At 43.6% G+C, this 15,210-nt stretch overlaps 1 protein-coding gene across 1 annotated transcript in view; it reads right to left on the bottom strand.

Annotated features, from left to right (window-relative positions):
* Positions 1–444: 444 nt before the first annotated feature.
* Positions 445–15,210, bottom strand: part of WDR12 (WD repeat domain 12) — a 55,189-nt gene continuing 40,423 nt past the window's right edge. Inside the window, exons 10-13 of the mRNA XM_068123396.2 lie at positions 6,605–6,710; positions 6,073–6,205; positions 767–839; positions 445–614 (exon numbers count right to left, since the gene is read on the bottom strand). Of these exons, the coding sequence (XP_067979497.1) occupies positions 540–614; positions 767–839; positions 6,073–6,205; positions 6,605–6,710 (387 nt within the window). The 3' untranslated portion in view covers positions 445–539. The remainder of the gene's footprint in view (positions 615–766; positions 840–6,072; positions 6,206–6,604; positions 6,711–15,210) is intronic.

Genomic DNA, 15,210 nt, shown 5'->3' with positions numbered 1-15,210 from the left:
TATTGTTTTTCCTCTGCAGTTCCTCAGCCTCATGGGAGAGCTTGTCCATACATTCGTGCACTTTTAAATGCATGACATTACACGACCATGGTCATGTTTCTTATCAGCACGTGTGCTCAAAATATAACGAGAAAGCATCTCAAAATGCACGCAAACAGAATAAAGAAACATGGAAGCGATCAAAAACCTGGCCGTCGTGTGCTGCACAGCGATCCCTGAATCATGATCCATTACCGAAACAGAGGTGGATACTCCCGTCCATCTTCTGAAACCTGCATATGGAGAGAACAACCCTCTCCCACTCCACAGGCACAGGCTAACAAGTAGCCAACACAGATATTAGCAATGTTGAACCTGTTCCAAATGAAATAAATTGGGTGAAGGATAATCCTGTAGAATATGGTTCACCAATGGTGAGCAAAAAAAAGAGCAGTTAAGTCCAGCAGAAGAAATACAATTTTTATTATCGTCCCTTCTCAAGCTGCAGTGAACAATCCAATTTTGGTCTTCGGTTGCCATCTTGTCCTTCAAATAGGTATTCAGGCTGCAGTCCCAAGTGTTTCTGAGTAACAGAAGGTCACCAGCTTGTTGTCTGCGCCTCCACTCATCAGAACCTGGATAGAAAACGATAATTGATCTATAAATATGCACTGAACACCTCTTCCCTGTGTCCTCAAGGAAAATAAAAACACATCAAATAGTGTCTCGACATGAAGGAGCCAGTCATTTGAAATGACATAGAACCGTTGGGATTGTCGGTACTCACATCGCCTTCTGACCATTCCACACACAGGACCTTATCCTTGTGTGCTGCCATGTCATACAGAGGTGCCTTGGGGCTGTGGAAGAAAAATTACATGTCCTGTAACCAAGTAGCAAAAGATTAATTACATTGACATCATTCATTTCCCTGTTCAACAATTCCAATGTAAAACCAAATTAGGTGCCATTGTAGATGGATTCCTCTTTGCTCTGAGATTTCTGCTCAAAAGCATGAAAGACTAAATCCCATCCTCACCCATCCCTCGTCCCGAAACCGTAAAATCACAGAATAGCAGTCGTGCTCTTCTTCCTCTCATACTTCTGAATTGAAATTTATTTGCGCAGTGCAAGATTGTCAAAAACTGCCCTAAAGCAGTATTGTGTACAAAATTAACACATTGTTAAACCAGACAAGCGATACGGCATGTGGTGGAAAAAGTGTCTATGAAATGCTTCACTTTTAGAGTAATGTATAGCTATATTTGACCAGAAACAAAAAAAAACCCGAGAACATTTTTTAGCACAAAATAGAATACCACAACGAATTAAATATAAAAAAATTTAACCACTACCAATGTTCTTATTTCTATATAGGAGAACTATGTACAAGAACATGCACAACATTCCTGTACCATATCGTAACAAAACACTAGTGTAACAAGGTATATATTGTAAATAATTTCTAATTTCTAATTCACCTAATTATTTTTCTAATTTCACCCCAAATCCACTTTTTTGAAATACCAACTTCTGTCCTGGAAGTCCTTGGTGTCCTTGTGTTTTATATTTCTCCCCCCCCCCCCCCCCCCCCTTCCCATGCCTCCTCCCCCCAAGCCCTCTCCCTCCCACACATCTCCCTGCTCTCAAATGTTGTGTTTGTGTGCTTCCCCTTCTCTCCCCATCTTGTCTTCCGCTCCCTCTTTTTATATATTTTGTTTGTCTGGTTGATTTGTTTGTGAAATAAATGTTAGCTCTTTCATGAGCCTCGATTCAGTATACAAAAATATATATATATATATAAATGGTTTCTAGGGGTTAAGATTGTACAGCTTAGAAATAGTTATTCACTCAGTGCATGTATGTATTAGCATAAGAGTGAGGTAATTTAATTGTGACAAAGGATTATGCATCACTATTTATACAGAAAGCTGTCGTCTTCCCTCCCTAATGTTTTCTTAGACCGCTTTTCCCTTAAAACCCATTTTATTGTTCTTTCCTTTGTAATCTGTCCTAAATGTGCTTTCGGGGAATAGTGGCACGACAACACTGAGAAGGCTAAATTTTTGGCGTGAAGGCAAGACCCTGAAACATTTGAGTCAAATCCAGAGGCTCAGGGGAGGGGCGTCCCCTTAATTTACGACCGAACCACCAATTGGTGCAGGGCAGACAGGGCGGGGCATCGTGGGTACCGATAAAAGTCCACATGCATGACAGGTCGGGGTTCAGTCCAGATGTAGTCGAGTGGAATGCCTTGGTGATGTGCCCAGTTCGAGTTCTAGTTCTAGTTATCGTGTTGTGCAGCCGCTCCAATGGCAGCGCCTGAGTAAGAAGTTTTTTTTTTTTTTAGAGAAGAGGCGGAGCCTGTGGTAACGTGCTGGTGATCGAGGTCAGATGGAGGAGTTTTTTCTTTTTGCAAACCTCAAGCAAATAAACATCAAATCACATCATTGGTGGAGTGCTCTGCTTTTTTTGTTATTACTTACAGGTGATCTGGTGTTTTACAATTGTGCCTGAACGTGAGCATGTATGCGGTTGTTGTTGTGTTTCCGGAGCATAGACATGGGTGTTTTGTGCCCGGGTTGGGTGATTGTTGGAGTTTCCATTGGGTGTCGTATTTGGGATTGAGTATTGTTGTTTGTTGATCACCTTATCTTGCTGTTTGTACCATCCAGTTTTTGCCATTTGTATGAGAGGTGTGTATTGTGTGGGTATGCCCACCCTCTCCCCATTTAGACCACCCCTTCGACTCTTCACATGCCATGCTTCCAGTATCAATCCGTCGTTTGTTGGACGTCGCATTTAGAACACGGATCCCACCAAAGTCCAATTTGTGGCCAGATTGCAAGCAATGACGTGCTATGGCTGACGGTGACACATCAAAAACGATCTGATGACCCAACTCCGAAGCAACAAAGTATTTCTTGTAAATATTTTCAAGTGTTTGTGCATTTGCGTGTGTGCACATTGTTTTTCACAACCAAACCGTAGTACTCAGAGGCCCCAAATTTTGGGTATACACCCTTCAGAATCTGGGCATGGTTTTAAGCTACCACACATTGATCTTGACATCCGTTTTGAGGATGCCAAAGGCTGCTATAAAGTGTATATTGGGATGTGTGGGTCAAGTAGTGCTGCCTCTGGCCCACAGGCAAAAGATAACCACCCAAGGCCAATAACTCCATAGCTTTTCAACGTCCCGAAACGCCCGTCAGGAAAAGCTTGTCCAGCCGGGCAGTGCCAGGCTTGCTTGTCTATATCCATTCACGGTTACACTGATTGGCTGGTGTGAGGCTAGGTGCAATGTGACTGGCTCCTGGAAAGATTGAATAATGTATTGTGTAGGTTTATTAAAAGCTGATATTCAAAATCCGATTCCATATTTCACGATCGGAACTCATGGCTAAAATAATAGTCGAAAACCAGAGTGAAGTCAGAACAAAATTAGGAAAAAGTAAATTTTTAAAAATTATACAATTAAGTAATAGGCTCTGCGAGCCACGAGGTAAAATGGCTCCAAAATTCATTTTTTCACTCTTTTAAAGTTAATTATTGTATATCTGATTTTATTTTGCACCATTCAGGGACATCAGTCACGATCGTTTTGGATTTTGTTTCTATTTTTACGATACATTTTTAACATATAGTAATACATACCGGTACAAGATGGAATCGCAGTTTGATTATATTAACAATGCATTAAGGTACGACCTTGGCAGACAGGATGACCTCCAAGGTATCCACACTCTCCTCTAAACTGTCTAGCCTGGATTAGAATCCCAACCCAGCTATAAACTATCATCCCAGCGTTTCACAGACTGGGTAAATCATCAATGTGTGCTGTCCCTCTGATGGACATTAAACTGGCGTCACGTCTTCTGACATTAGTTGATGGACATTAACGATCCCCAGGGTGTCCTTCACGAAGAGTAGGCGAGCTTTAGCGGCATCCTGAACAAATTACAAATTCCTGCCCGAAATACTGCTGACAAGTGTTACGCCTACGTCCCCCGTCGTTGAGGTGATGTGAGTTGACAAAGTGGAAGACGCAAGGCGGCCATCTTGGATTTTGACGTGGCGACCCAATTTTCAACAGCGTTCTTCCTTATGCGTAGATACACCCACACACCAGATTAGAAGTTAGTAGTTCGTTTATTTTTCAAGATATTTCGCTCACAAGGTTCAGAGATGTATATGGTGGCGGCCATCTTGGATTTTGACGAGGCGACCCAATTTTCAATAGCGTTCTTCCTTATGCCTAGATACACCCACACACCAGATTAGAAGTTGGTACTTCGCTTATTTTTCAAGATATTTCGCTCAAGGTTCAGACATATATATGGTGGCGGCCATGTTGGATTTTGACATGGCGACCCAATTTTCAAAAGTGTTCTTCCTTATGCCTAGATACACCCACACGCCAGATTAGACGTTGGTACTTCGCTTATTTTTCAAGATATTCCGCTCACAAGGTTCAGTTAGCTCTTTCACAAGCCTCGATTCAGTATACAAAAAAAAAAGAAGAAAAAAAGACATACATGGCGGCGGCCATCTTGGATTTTGACGTGGCGACCAAATTTTCAATACGGTACTTCCTTATGCCTAGATACACCCACACACCAGATTAGAAGTTGGTACTTCGCTTATTTTTCAAGATATTCCGCTCACAAGGTTCAGACGTACATGGCGTCAGACATACATGGCGGCGGCCATCTTGGATTTTGACGTGGGTTGCACCCACACACCAAATTCGAATGCGGTCCTTCGCTTACGCACGCATGCACGTACGCCCGCACGCACGCACAGACGGATGGACACACGGACGGAGGGGAAAACCATAGTCCCCCTTTAGCTCCGCGGTGCGACTAGGGGACAAAAAGGCAATGGCAAACCACCCAGTATAACCATTGCTCAGGAAGCTGTATTGGCGGCACAGACGCTGTGTAACGAGTATGGCACATCACATGTAAACTAAATAGGGAAAAAATAAAATAGGAAATTAAAGCCGTTTAGAGAGGATAGAGCACAGACATGTAGAGAGGAAACAGGAGTGGGGGATGGAGTGGGAGGTGAGGGGATGGCGTGGGATGTGAGGGGATGGAGTGGGATGTGAGGTAATGGAGTGGAATGTGAGGGGATGGAGTGGGGGAGAGACAGGGGTGTGGGGGAGAGACAGGGGAGTGGGGGAGAGACAGGTGAGTGGGGGAGAGACAGGGGAGTGGGGGATGGGGGAGAGACAGGGGAGTGGGGGAGAGACAGGGGAGTGGGGGAGAGACAGGGGAGTGGGGGAGAGACAGGGGAGTGGGGGAGAGACAGGGGAGTGGGGGAGAGACAGGGGAGTGGGGGAGAGACAGGGGAGTGGGGGAGAGACAGGGGAGTGGGGGAGAGACAGGGGAGTGGGCGAGAGTGAGAGTGGTTGGCAAGGAGAGAGGGGGGAGAGAGAGAAGGTGAGGGACACAGAGGAGGGGGATACTTTTGCTAACTTTTCCCCTCACTTGGGACGGGTACTCTTCCTAGTATATTATATATTACAGAACACAGATTCCCCCCCCCCCCCCCACCCCCTTCTCATGCCACTAAAATAACAGTAGTTGACCTCCATTAATCAGCAATTTCTTTTTATTTTGATGTACCATACTCTTTGCAGAGCGTTGGTACTGTCGAAACAGTTTCTTAACGAGGGTTATACTAGGTGGTTTGCCATTGCCTTCCCAACATTGTTTGTCCGTGCTATATCCTGTTAAATGATAAGCAAGGAAGCAGCAAGTACCTTAATTTTTTTATAAAGTATTTGGTTTGACTTGGCCAGAGTTTGAACCACTGACCTCCAACCCAGAGCTGACGCTTTAACCATTACACCACCAAGGCTGGTTAATTAGCAATACAATGTATTAAAAATTGTGCGTTCACTGGAAGTGCTCACCGTTAACCCCCTCACCTACCCCTCCCACTATGGGTAAATACTCATCGACCTAACCCTCCTCATGCTGAGATTGGTGAGGTTGGGAGGGGAGTGAGAGCAAGTGACAGAGCAGTATTTGTAAAAAGGTGAGGGGAAAGAATGGCAGGAGAGTTATGTTGGGTTCAACACACCTCCTTGTATCCCACAGCTTTACCAGCTTGTCCAGAGAGCCCGAAAGCAGCTGCTTGTCATTGTGGGGAGACCACTTGACACTGGTAACCCAACCGTTATGGGACGTGAGGGAAAGCAACACCAACGATCCCGCTGCAACACAACCATAATGATTATATTCAGGAAACCTTCAAAAGTCAAGGATTAAGACTGTACAAATAAACAAAAATGTTATGACAGACCAGCCTGTGTGTGTGGAATTGTGTACCCTGTTGAACTTGTACAATATCAAATTATGTGAACAGGGTCACCCCGTTTACACACCTCTTCCATGAACCGGGCCGTTATATGCCGGATGTGACTGCGCATTATAGGAGACTTTTTATCCCCCAACCAACCTCATCACCCACATCATGTGATGGAGTGCGTGCCGAGTGGCAACCAGCACATGTACAACAGGTTATGTTGAGACAAGTGTAATAACTAACCAGAAAACAATATGTCTTTGGATACAAATGGCAAAATACTTCAAAATGCCATGTTGAATGTTACCTTTTGTGCGCGGGTCCCACAGACGTACATGTCGGTCAGTGCTCGCGGATGCTATTAGCCGACATAATGCCGAGTATGCAATGGAATTGAACACTTTACTGCCACCCTGAAGGGATAAAAAGTACAACTTTAGCATTTGTATGAATATTAGCATAATATTTTTTATCAACAATGCAAAACGATACCAACACAAGTCTTTTTAACATTCAAACTTGAAACTGTTGTCAGCTCCTGACATCATATAACCAAGTCAATACATTACTTGCAACCCCAATGCTCCGGATGAGGATGTGTGTTGAATAATCTTGTTTATGTTGATTGCATTAAAACATAAAACTATGTGATCATCCGAATACAACCAGTCTGGATTTGTGGGAATGTGAGCAGGTTTTTTTTTTTTTTTTGTATACAAGATCGAGGCTCGTGAAAGAGCTAACATTAATTACACAAAAAGTCAAATCGACACAAACCGACACATAAAGCACAAAATAAGGGGAGCGGTAGACAAGATGGGGAGAGAGGGGGAAGGACACAAACACAACATTTGAGAGCAGGGACATCGAAAGAACTGTGGGAGGGAGAGGGCTTGGGGGGAGGTGGGAGAGGTATAAAACATATGGACACTGCAAGGACTTCCATGAAAGAAGTTCGAATTTCAAAAAAGTGTATCTGGGGTGAATTAACGGGGGTAGCAAAGATCAAGGTTTTGGATGGGGGAAGATAAGAGATGGTGGTGAACAGCTGTTGTAAAGACCTGGCGCAGGAGTGGGATTGAAGAGAGTGGGGGAGTTTGTTCCAGAGGCGGGAGTAAAGAGGAATGAAGGAGTGAAGGTGAGCAGAGAGTCTTGATTTTGGCAATTTCACCAGAAAAGGGTTACTGGCAGATCTTGTGCGACCTGTCGGGTTATTTGAGAAACAGAGCACAGATAGAGCTGGGGGAGCTAGGCCAGATAGGAGTCGGTAGTATGTTGGTCGGTAGTAAGAATAATGTAGGTCCCAAGACTGCTTTGTGGAACCCAAACCTGAAGGGAAAGGACACTATGAAAGGCTAACCTCGGTTTCCACTCATCGAGGAAATCAGACAACCACTTGATTGGGTGGACTGAATACCAAATTAAGACAACTTGGAAATCAAGGTTGGATACCAAACAATTTTGATGTTCTTGAAAAATTTTCTGATTCTGAAGAATTATATATTAATGGACACCACATTTCAGCAATTTCAATCTTAATCATAAGCGTTTTATTAAACGTGTTTATTGCTTGAGAAGTGCAAGATAAATAAAAAGAATTAAGTAAAGAAAGGAAAAGAAGAGCTTTGTGCCATGGATGATGATGACATGAATAGACAAACAACACGTTCAGCAAATGGTGCAATAATAAATCAATGAAGATGCAGCTTCGCTTATGCTATCCATCACAAAAGCATACGAGTATTTGTTAAAGCTAATGTTGCTCTGTTGATCAATAAGTAAAAGTAGATATCTGCGGTCACAGAGATCACCGAGGATCACCTCCCCCAGCACCCACAATCCAATGATAGCGATATTCTTTTTGGCCCGACATACGACCTCGACCTTCAACATTTAGGGGTAGAGTGTACATTAAGAAAATGTGTCCTCATCTACAATCTATCCACAAATTTCAACATCATGAAAATAGGAGGCAAATTATTCAAGATATGATCAAAAAAGGTATCTTTTGTTAAATAGGTCACAATCCGAAAAAGTAGGTCAAGGACAAGAATTAAATATCAGGTGCACAACTTCAGTACAGGTACTCTATTATAATGCAAATACATCTTGGAAAGCCAAGAAGTCTAAGATTGGAAAATTTGAACGATGACAAAAAAACACTTATTTTCAGTCTGCCATTTGACCTTGACCTTTAACTCAGATGTAAATTAAGTGTACATGTGCCTTACACCTTACTCTAGGCTGTCTAGATAGGGCAATATTATTTCTGAATGGACAAAAATTAGTCGAGTTAGGGTAAATAGAATGAAAAGTTTTATGCAATTAGGTCATGACCTCAAAAATTAGGTCAAGGTCAAAACAGTCAACCCCGTAGACTTTTTATTGGCGTTGAGGAAGCGCCTTTAGCGATTGACTTCCAGCCAGTGTAACGCTAATTCCTGTCACAGGAATTCTGAGATCATATAAGTGGGCGTGGCAGTTCCTGATTGGTTCGTGTTGGGGAACGCCTTCTCGCTGCCGACGTGACGTAAATTCGCGCACGCGCACTGGTGATTGGCGCTGAGGAAGCGCCTCTAGCGAATGACTTCCAGCCAGTGTAACGCTAATTCCTGTCACAGGAATTCTGAGATCATATAAGTGGGCGTGTCAGTTCCTGATTGGTTCGTGTTGGGGAACGCCTTCTCGCTGCCGACGTGACGTAAATTCGCGCACGCGCACTGGTGAAGCTTACTCGATCGTACTCGATCCCATATTACATGTACTTTCATTGCATACAAATTATACTTCCTCCTAGAAATTCCATGCCCGAACCTCAGCGCAATCCAAGAGGATTCACTTGTTCCCATTGTGAGTGGCTGCTGCGTCTTTTTGTTTTTGTGCGTTTTCAAAATAATCTGACTGTTAAAAAAGGCCGTTTTCGGGATAATCCAGAAGTCGAAAAAGATTAAAAATACAAAAAACAACACCATTTTAAATCAATAAGCTATTGCTGCAGAATATTCTACACACATTATTTTTAGTTCTCATTTCTGCAGGAACATGGAAGGTTTTTTTATTGCTTTTTTGTTCAAAATAATACGACTGTTAAAAAGACCTTTTTGGGATAATCCAGAAGTCGAAAAGGATGGGAAATACAAAAAAACACCATCTTTAATCAATAAGCTATTGCTGCAGAATTTTCTTCACGCAAATTATTTTTAGTTCTCATTTTTGCAGGAACACAACAACAACAACATGCATTTCAAGGCCATTTTCCCTGCTAGAGCGGGGGTTAGCCTTGCGGTCCCCATGACAATCTTCTCCATCTTGCCCTATTTTCTGCATCTCTCCTTGTTAACCACCTTGCCCGCATTTCTTCTTCCACCATCTTTAGCCAAGTCTTTCTCGGTCTTCCCCGTCCTCTACTTCCTTCTACATTCATTTCCATCACTCTTCTCAACCAGTCACTTTCATCCTTCCTCAACACATGACCAAACCATCTCAACCTGTTCCTCTTCACAACATCAATCACAGGCTCTATTCCCATCATTTTTCGCAATTCATCATTTGTCTTCCTCTCTCTCAACGATACTCCGCACATCCATCGAACCATTCGCATTTCCACCCTTTCCAACCTTCGTTGCTGCTCTACGTTCATTACCCATGTCTCGCTCCCATAAATCATAACACTTCTCACACATGCAGCATACACCTTTCCCTTCAGCTTCAACGACACTCCCCTCCTCATCAGCACGCCACTCAGTTCCCGAAACTTCTTCCATGCACATCTCACTCTAGCAACCGTTGCCGAGTCTGATCCACCTTCTCCATTCAGCATGTCTCCGAGGTAGCAAAATGTTTTCACACCTTCCAGCTTCATGCCGTCTCCAAGATCCAACTCAACATTTCCTCCATCTGCAGCTCCCTCTGTGCACACCTTACATTTGAATGTAGCTGCCACACTGGTTAATGACCCTCTCAGACCACTACATTTTTGATGAATCCACTCAGCGCACATTGTACATTGAATGGAGTTCACTCCGACACCCTTCCTGCACACAGTACAGGGCCACTTCCCAGTTCTTTCCACCTCACCACATGCTTTACCACTTGCCATCATCTTCGTCTTTCCGATATTCACCTTCAGACCTTTTGTCTCTATACATTCCTTCCACTTGTTCATCTTTTCCTTCAGTCCATCCATACTTTCCACAATCAACACCAGATCATCTGCATACAACAACTCCCACGGTAAACCCTCCTTTACGTTCTGAGCCAGCACCTCCATCACAGCTACAAATAGTAGTGGACTTAGTACCGACCCCTGAGCATTAAAGGAACATTGAAGGTTTTTTTTTTTCTGCTGCAGAATTATTTGCACTACTAGCCGAAACCCGTGGAACATCCAAGGAAGGGAGGATGTGGTGTATGGATAGAGTGTACCATTATGGATGGCATCGGGGATTTGCTTGTCCGAGTAAGAGTTAGGAAGAAAGATGAGAATGAAGAGTGCGTATATGAACAACGATCGCCGACACCGGCACAAATGTATGCTCTGGATTGTCCACTTAGTGGACGGCTTGCTTTCGCCTTCGCCTGTCCAATCAGCGGACGGCTTGCTTCGCCTTCGCCCAGCAGACGCCAATACGATGGCGTCGTAAGATGGCGTCGTATCGGCAGTTAATCGGATGCTTTTGGGCCCCAACGTCGGGTAATTCAGATTTTTCGAGTATGGCTGTACGTGATAAACAAAGAGCGCGGTTCGTAGATCGTAAATCCATTAGTAGCGGGGCAGCTAAGTGCCAAATATCAGTACAATTGTTCAGATTGTGGTAAAAGCACCAAATTTCGTACAGTTCATCTTGAATACATAATAATCGATTTCAGATATAGTGCCAAGAAAAAAATCCCCCTGGTGGCTATATTTGGCCAAAATCCAAGATGGCCACCAGCCGAGCCGTGAATTTCTATTAAACCCGATATTTTCTTTAATATTCAAGCTGCAGACATGAATAAAACATCATTTTGTATATTTTCAGACACAAGGAATCCAATTACAGCATTAATTCTTTCATAAAATGCATATATTTCAGCATAAAGGGCATGTTTATGTCGAAATTGTCAACAATCGACGAACAATTGACCGGATTACAATTTGGAATATTCACGATGACAACAGTCGGAAAGGTGAATGCTTACTTTCTAATATGACTATTAACTGTATTCAGAAACAATTCTTTTCTCTTTTCTGTCAGGTCTACATGTATGGCGCCAATGATGCCATCCAGGTGTTAAGTCTGAACCTTCGGAGCTCCCACAATGTCGACACGGAAAAGGTGTAAGCTCATTGAACATGAGAAGCTGTCCTCACCTCGAAACACACCAGGACCTATTGATTGGACAATATGTGTGCTATGTCAAGAACGTTCGACTGCACCACTTCAGTGTCCTGCACTTTCAAAACGAACAGATGCGGGAGCTGGTTATGACACATTGGCTGACAATTTGAAATGTTTTCATGACTTGGGCAAGCTAGCGGTGGCTATAGATATATCACAGCTTGATGAGGGCGATGGCATTGCAAATACGTTGTCCAAACATAGTGCCAAATGGCATCACTCCTGCTTCTTGAAGTACTCTGCTAGTAGGCTGACAAGACTACAACCGGTGGAACCATGCACCAGTCAGAAAGGAGATGGTCCTTATATGCGTCGACAAGCTAGTGAAGATCAAAGTAGTGATACATGTTTCTTCTGTGACATAATGGGAACAGAAAGTAGTCCACTGCACGAAGCAATGACGTCAAAACCTACACAACGTGTCAATCACTGTGCTTTCAAGCTACAGGATCAAAAGCTAATTGCCAAACTTAGTGCGGGTGACCTAGTGGCACAGGAAGCGAAATACCATTCAGCATGTCTGGTGAAACTGTACAATGCTAGCGACAGGAAAGTAGAGGAAGAACAAAACCAGAGCCCAGATGGACAGGCTCACGGTATAGCTTTGGTCGAGGTAATTGGCTATATCGAAGATATACGTTTAGCTGACAAGACCGTGGCTCCAATATTCAAATTGAGTAATCTCCTGCAGCTGTATACGGATCACTTACGAGAGCTAGGGGTGGACATATCGGGCCGTATAAACTCTACACGTCTGAAAGAGAGACTCCTTGCCCATGTATCAGGTATTCACGCGTACAGGCAAGGTCGCGACATCCTTCTGACATTCGAAGAGGATGTAGGACTTGCTCTGAAAGATGCATGTTTGGATGACTTCGATGATTAAGCTATTTGTATAGCAAAGGCAGCACAGATTATTCGCCGAGACATGCTGAAGAAGCACACATCACACTTTGATGGCTACTTTGAAAAAGGATGCCAGGAAGATGCTGTACCAAAGTCGTTGGTAGCACTACTTGGTATGCTAATGGATGAACCCAATATAAAGAACAAGGCATCAGACACAGTGAGACAAGCAACTCTGAGTCTCGCTCAGCTGTTGCAATACAACAGTCATGTGAGAAGGCGCCAGGAGTCCACCAATTCGCATCACTGTAAGGACAGAGAGACCCCACTGCCTGTTTATATTGGCCTGATGATCCATGGACATACGCGTAAACGTGAACTGGTGGATATACTGTTTCATCTCGGCTTGTCAGTTTCATATGACAGGGTTCTTGGCATATCGACAGAACTTGCCATCTCAGCGTCTGAGCAATATCAAACTGATGGGGTTGTGTGTCCACTTGTCCTGCGTAAAAATCTATTTACAACTGCTGCAGTGGACAATATCGACCACAACCCCAGCTCAACTACAGCATGCGAGGCCTTTCATGGTACAGGAATATCCCTGTTTCAAAACCGAGCAACAGCGTCTGATGGTATTGTACGTGAACCCGCCATTCTGCAACCAACATCTTCAAAAACACAGATACCGCCACTTCCGGACTCGTACACAACTTTGACACCAGTTACACTGATCAAGAAGGATCCCATTGTTCCATTGCAGAATGGTCCACTAACATGTGACAAAGAACTTGTGAAATCTGCTATTGACTGTGAAACTAAATGGCTGAACAATACCCAAGACCTTATCACCAAAGAGCTTCAGAGCACAGATGAGCCAATATAGTGGGGTGCATTCCATGCAAACACACTGGAAAGTCCAAGAAACTTTGATGTCACAATTAAATCACTGTTACCGTTGTTCTCAGACGATTCCAAGTCTGTCGCCATGATCCGTCATGCAATGGATGTTGTAAAATCTGCGGTTGAACTTCTGAATTCTGGTCAGGTACCAGTGTTAACAGCGGACCAGCCTCTGTTTGCAATTGCAAAGCTGATCCAGTGGAACTGGCCAGATGTGTATGGAGAAGAAAAGTTTGTTATTCTGCTTGGTGGACTCCACACAGAGATGGACATCTTGAGAGTCCTTGGAAAGTTGCTGGATGGAAGTGGCTGGACACATGCGCTAACCCAAGCAAACGTTGCCACAGCAGGGACGGCTGACTCATTTTTAAAGGCGTCACATGTTACAAGAACGAGGCATGCCCATCAAGTCACTTCTAGTGCATTGTCAATCCTCATGCGTAAAGCTTACGACACCTACACGTATGAGGAAATAGAACCATTGGCCTTTGACAAGTGGTGCCTTAAACAAGCTGAGATGTCTCCACAGTTCCAGTACTGGCTGATCATTATACGATTAGAGCTCCTCGTTTTGGTGTATGTGAGGTCTAGTCGTGAAGGGAACTTCACACTCTTCGCAGAGGTGCCTTCCCCAGATGCATGGGGGTGGAAGAAGAACGCTCTACATAAATGGGAACCACTGTGGACACTACTGCCTGAAGCAGCAATGTCTTGTTCCGAGCTGATAAAGTGTCATTGTGTGAAAGGTTGCAGGGGACAATGCAAGTGTGTCAAAGCAAATCTTAAATGCACAACACTGTCAATGCAGGGGTGATTGCGACCACAATGAAGGCAACTGACTGTTGTTTGTAAATGATGTAATGATATGGCGTTTTCATTCGCTAGTCGAACGTAGCCTACTGCAGTATTAGTAGTAGACATCATCATGTTTCAGTAGTATTGTCATTCAGTTGACATGGGTGTATATAGTTAATGTATTTGTTGTCTATCATGTCTATATACAACATGAACTGGTCAATTTATTGTTTATTTCAAGATCTGCCAATGTGGGTAATTGTGTTTTAATTCTAGTCTGATTTGTATATCAGTTTTACGGTAACGTTCTTGCCAGCAGTCAGTGATAGTGGCTACTGGTATACTGGTATATCATATCAAGGTGCTTAATAATCTGTTATAATGTGGAATGTCAACCACACCCAACTGCAGTCAGAAGTAGTTGCTTAATGATTTTGTGTTCTTACTTCCCAATACAGTGATCCCTCGTTTATCGCGGGGGTTACGTTCCAGAACCCGCCGCGATAGACGAAAATCCGCGAAGTAGCGACCATATTTTTATTTTATTATTTATATATATTTTAAAGCTTTATGACCCTCCCCACACTCTTATTAACCTTTCCCATACTCTTATAAACACTTCCTATACTCTTAAACACTTTTTACACTCTTAAACATACGTAATTTTAACAACATATAAAATTCTAATGGGTACTCACCATTGAAGATACTGTAGCGACCCATGGGTTCCCCAAGCAAGACCAGCATTAGAATCTCCTTGCTCCAGCCGGTGACGTCACCGGCGGGGATCCCCGGCACCAGAGTGGCTGGTCACGTGACCGCCAAAGCGTGCCGCGCGTGCGGGTATAATCAGCTACACCTGTTGATCACGTGACCACCAAGCACGCCACGCTTGAGAGGCGTGGCTTTCGGTTTCTGGTTGTGCTTTATAATTCAGCCCGATAAACGGGCTTTTCAGTGTTCCCGAGTTGGTTTTGAGAATAAATAT

The sequence above is a fragment of the Myxine glutinosa genome, chromosome 7 (genome assembly GCF_964187855.1).
Source record: "Myxine glutinosa chromosome 7, kmMyxGlut1.1, whole genome shotgun sequence".
Lineage (NCBI taxonomy): Eukaryota > Metazoa > Chordata > Myxini > Myxiniformes > Myxinidae > Myxine > Myxine glutinosa.
The sequence above is the reverse complement of the archived record's forward strand: the minus strand, read 5'-3'. Positions and strand labels throughout refer to the sequence as shown.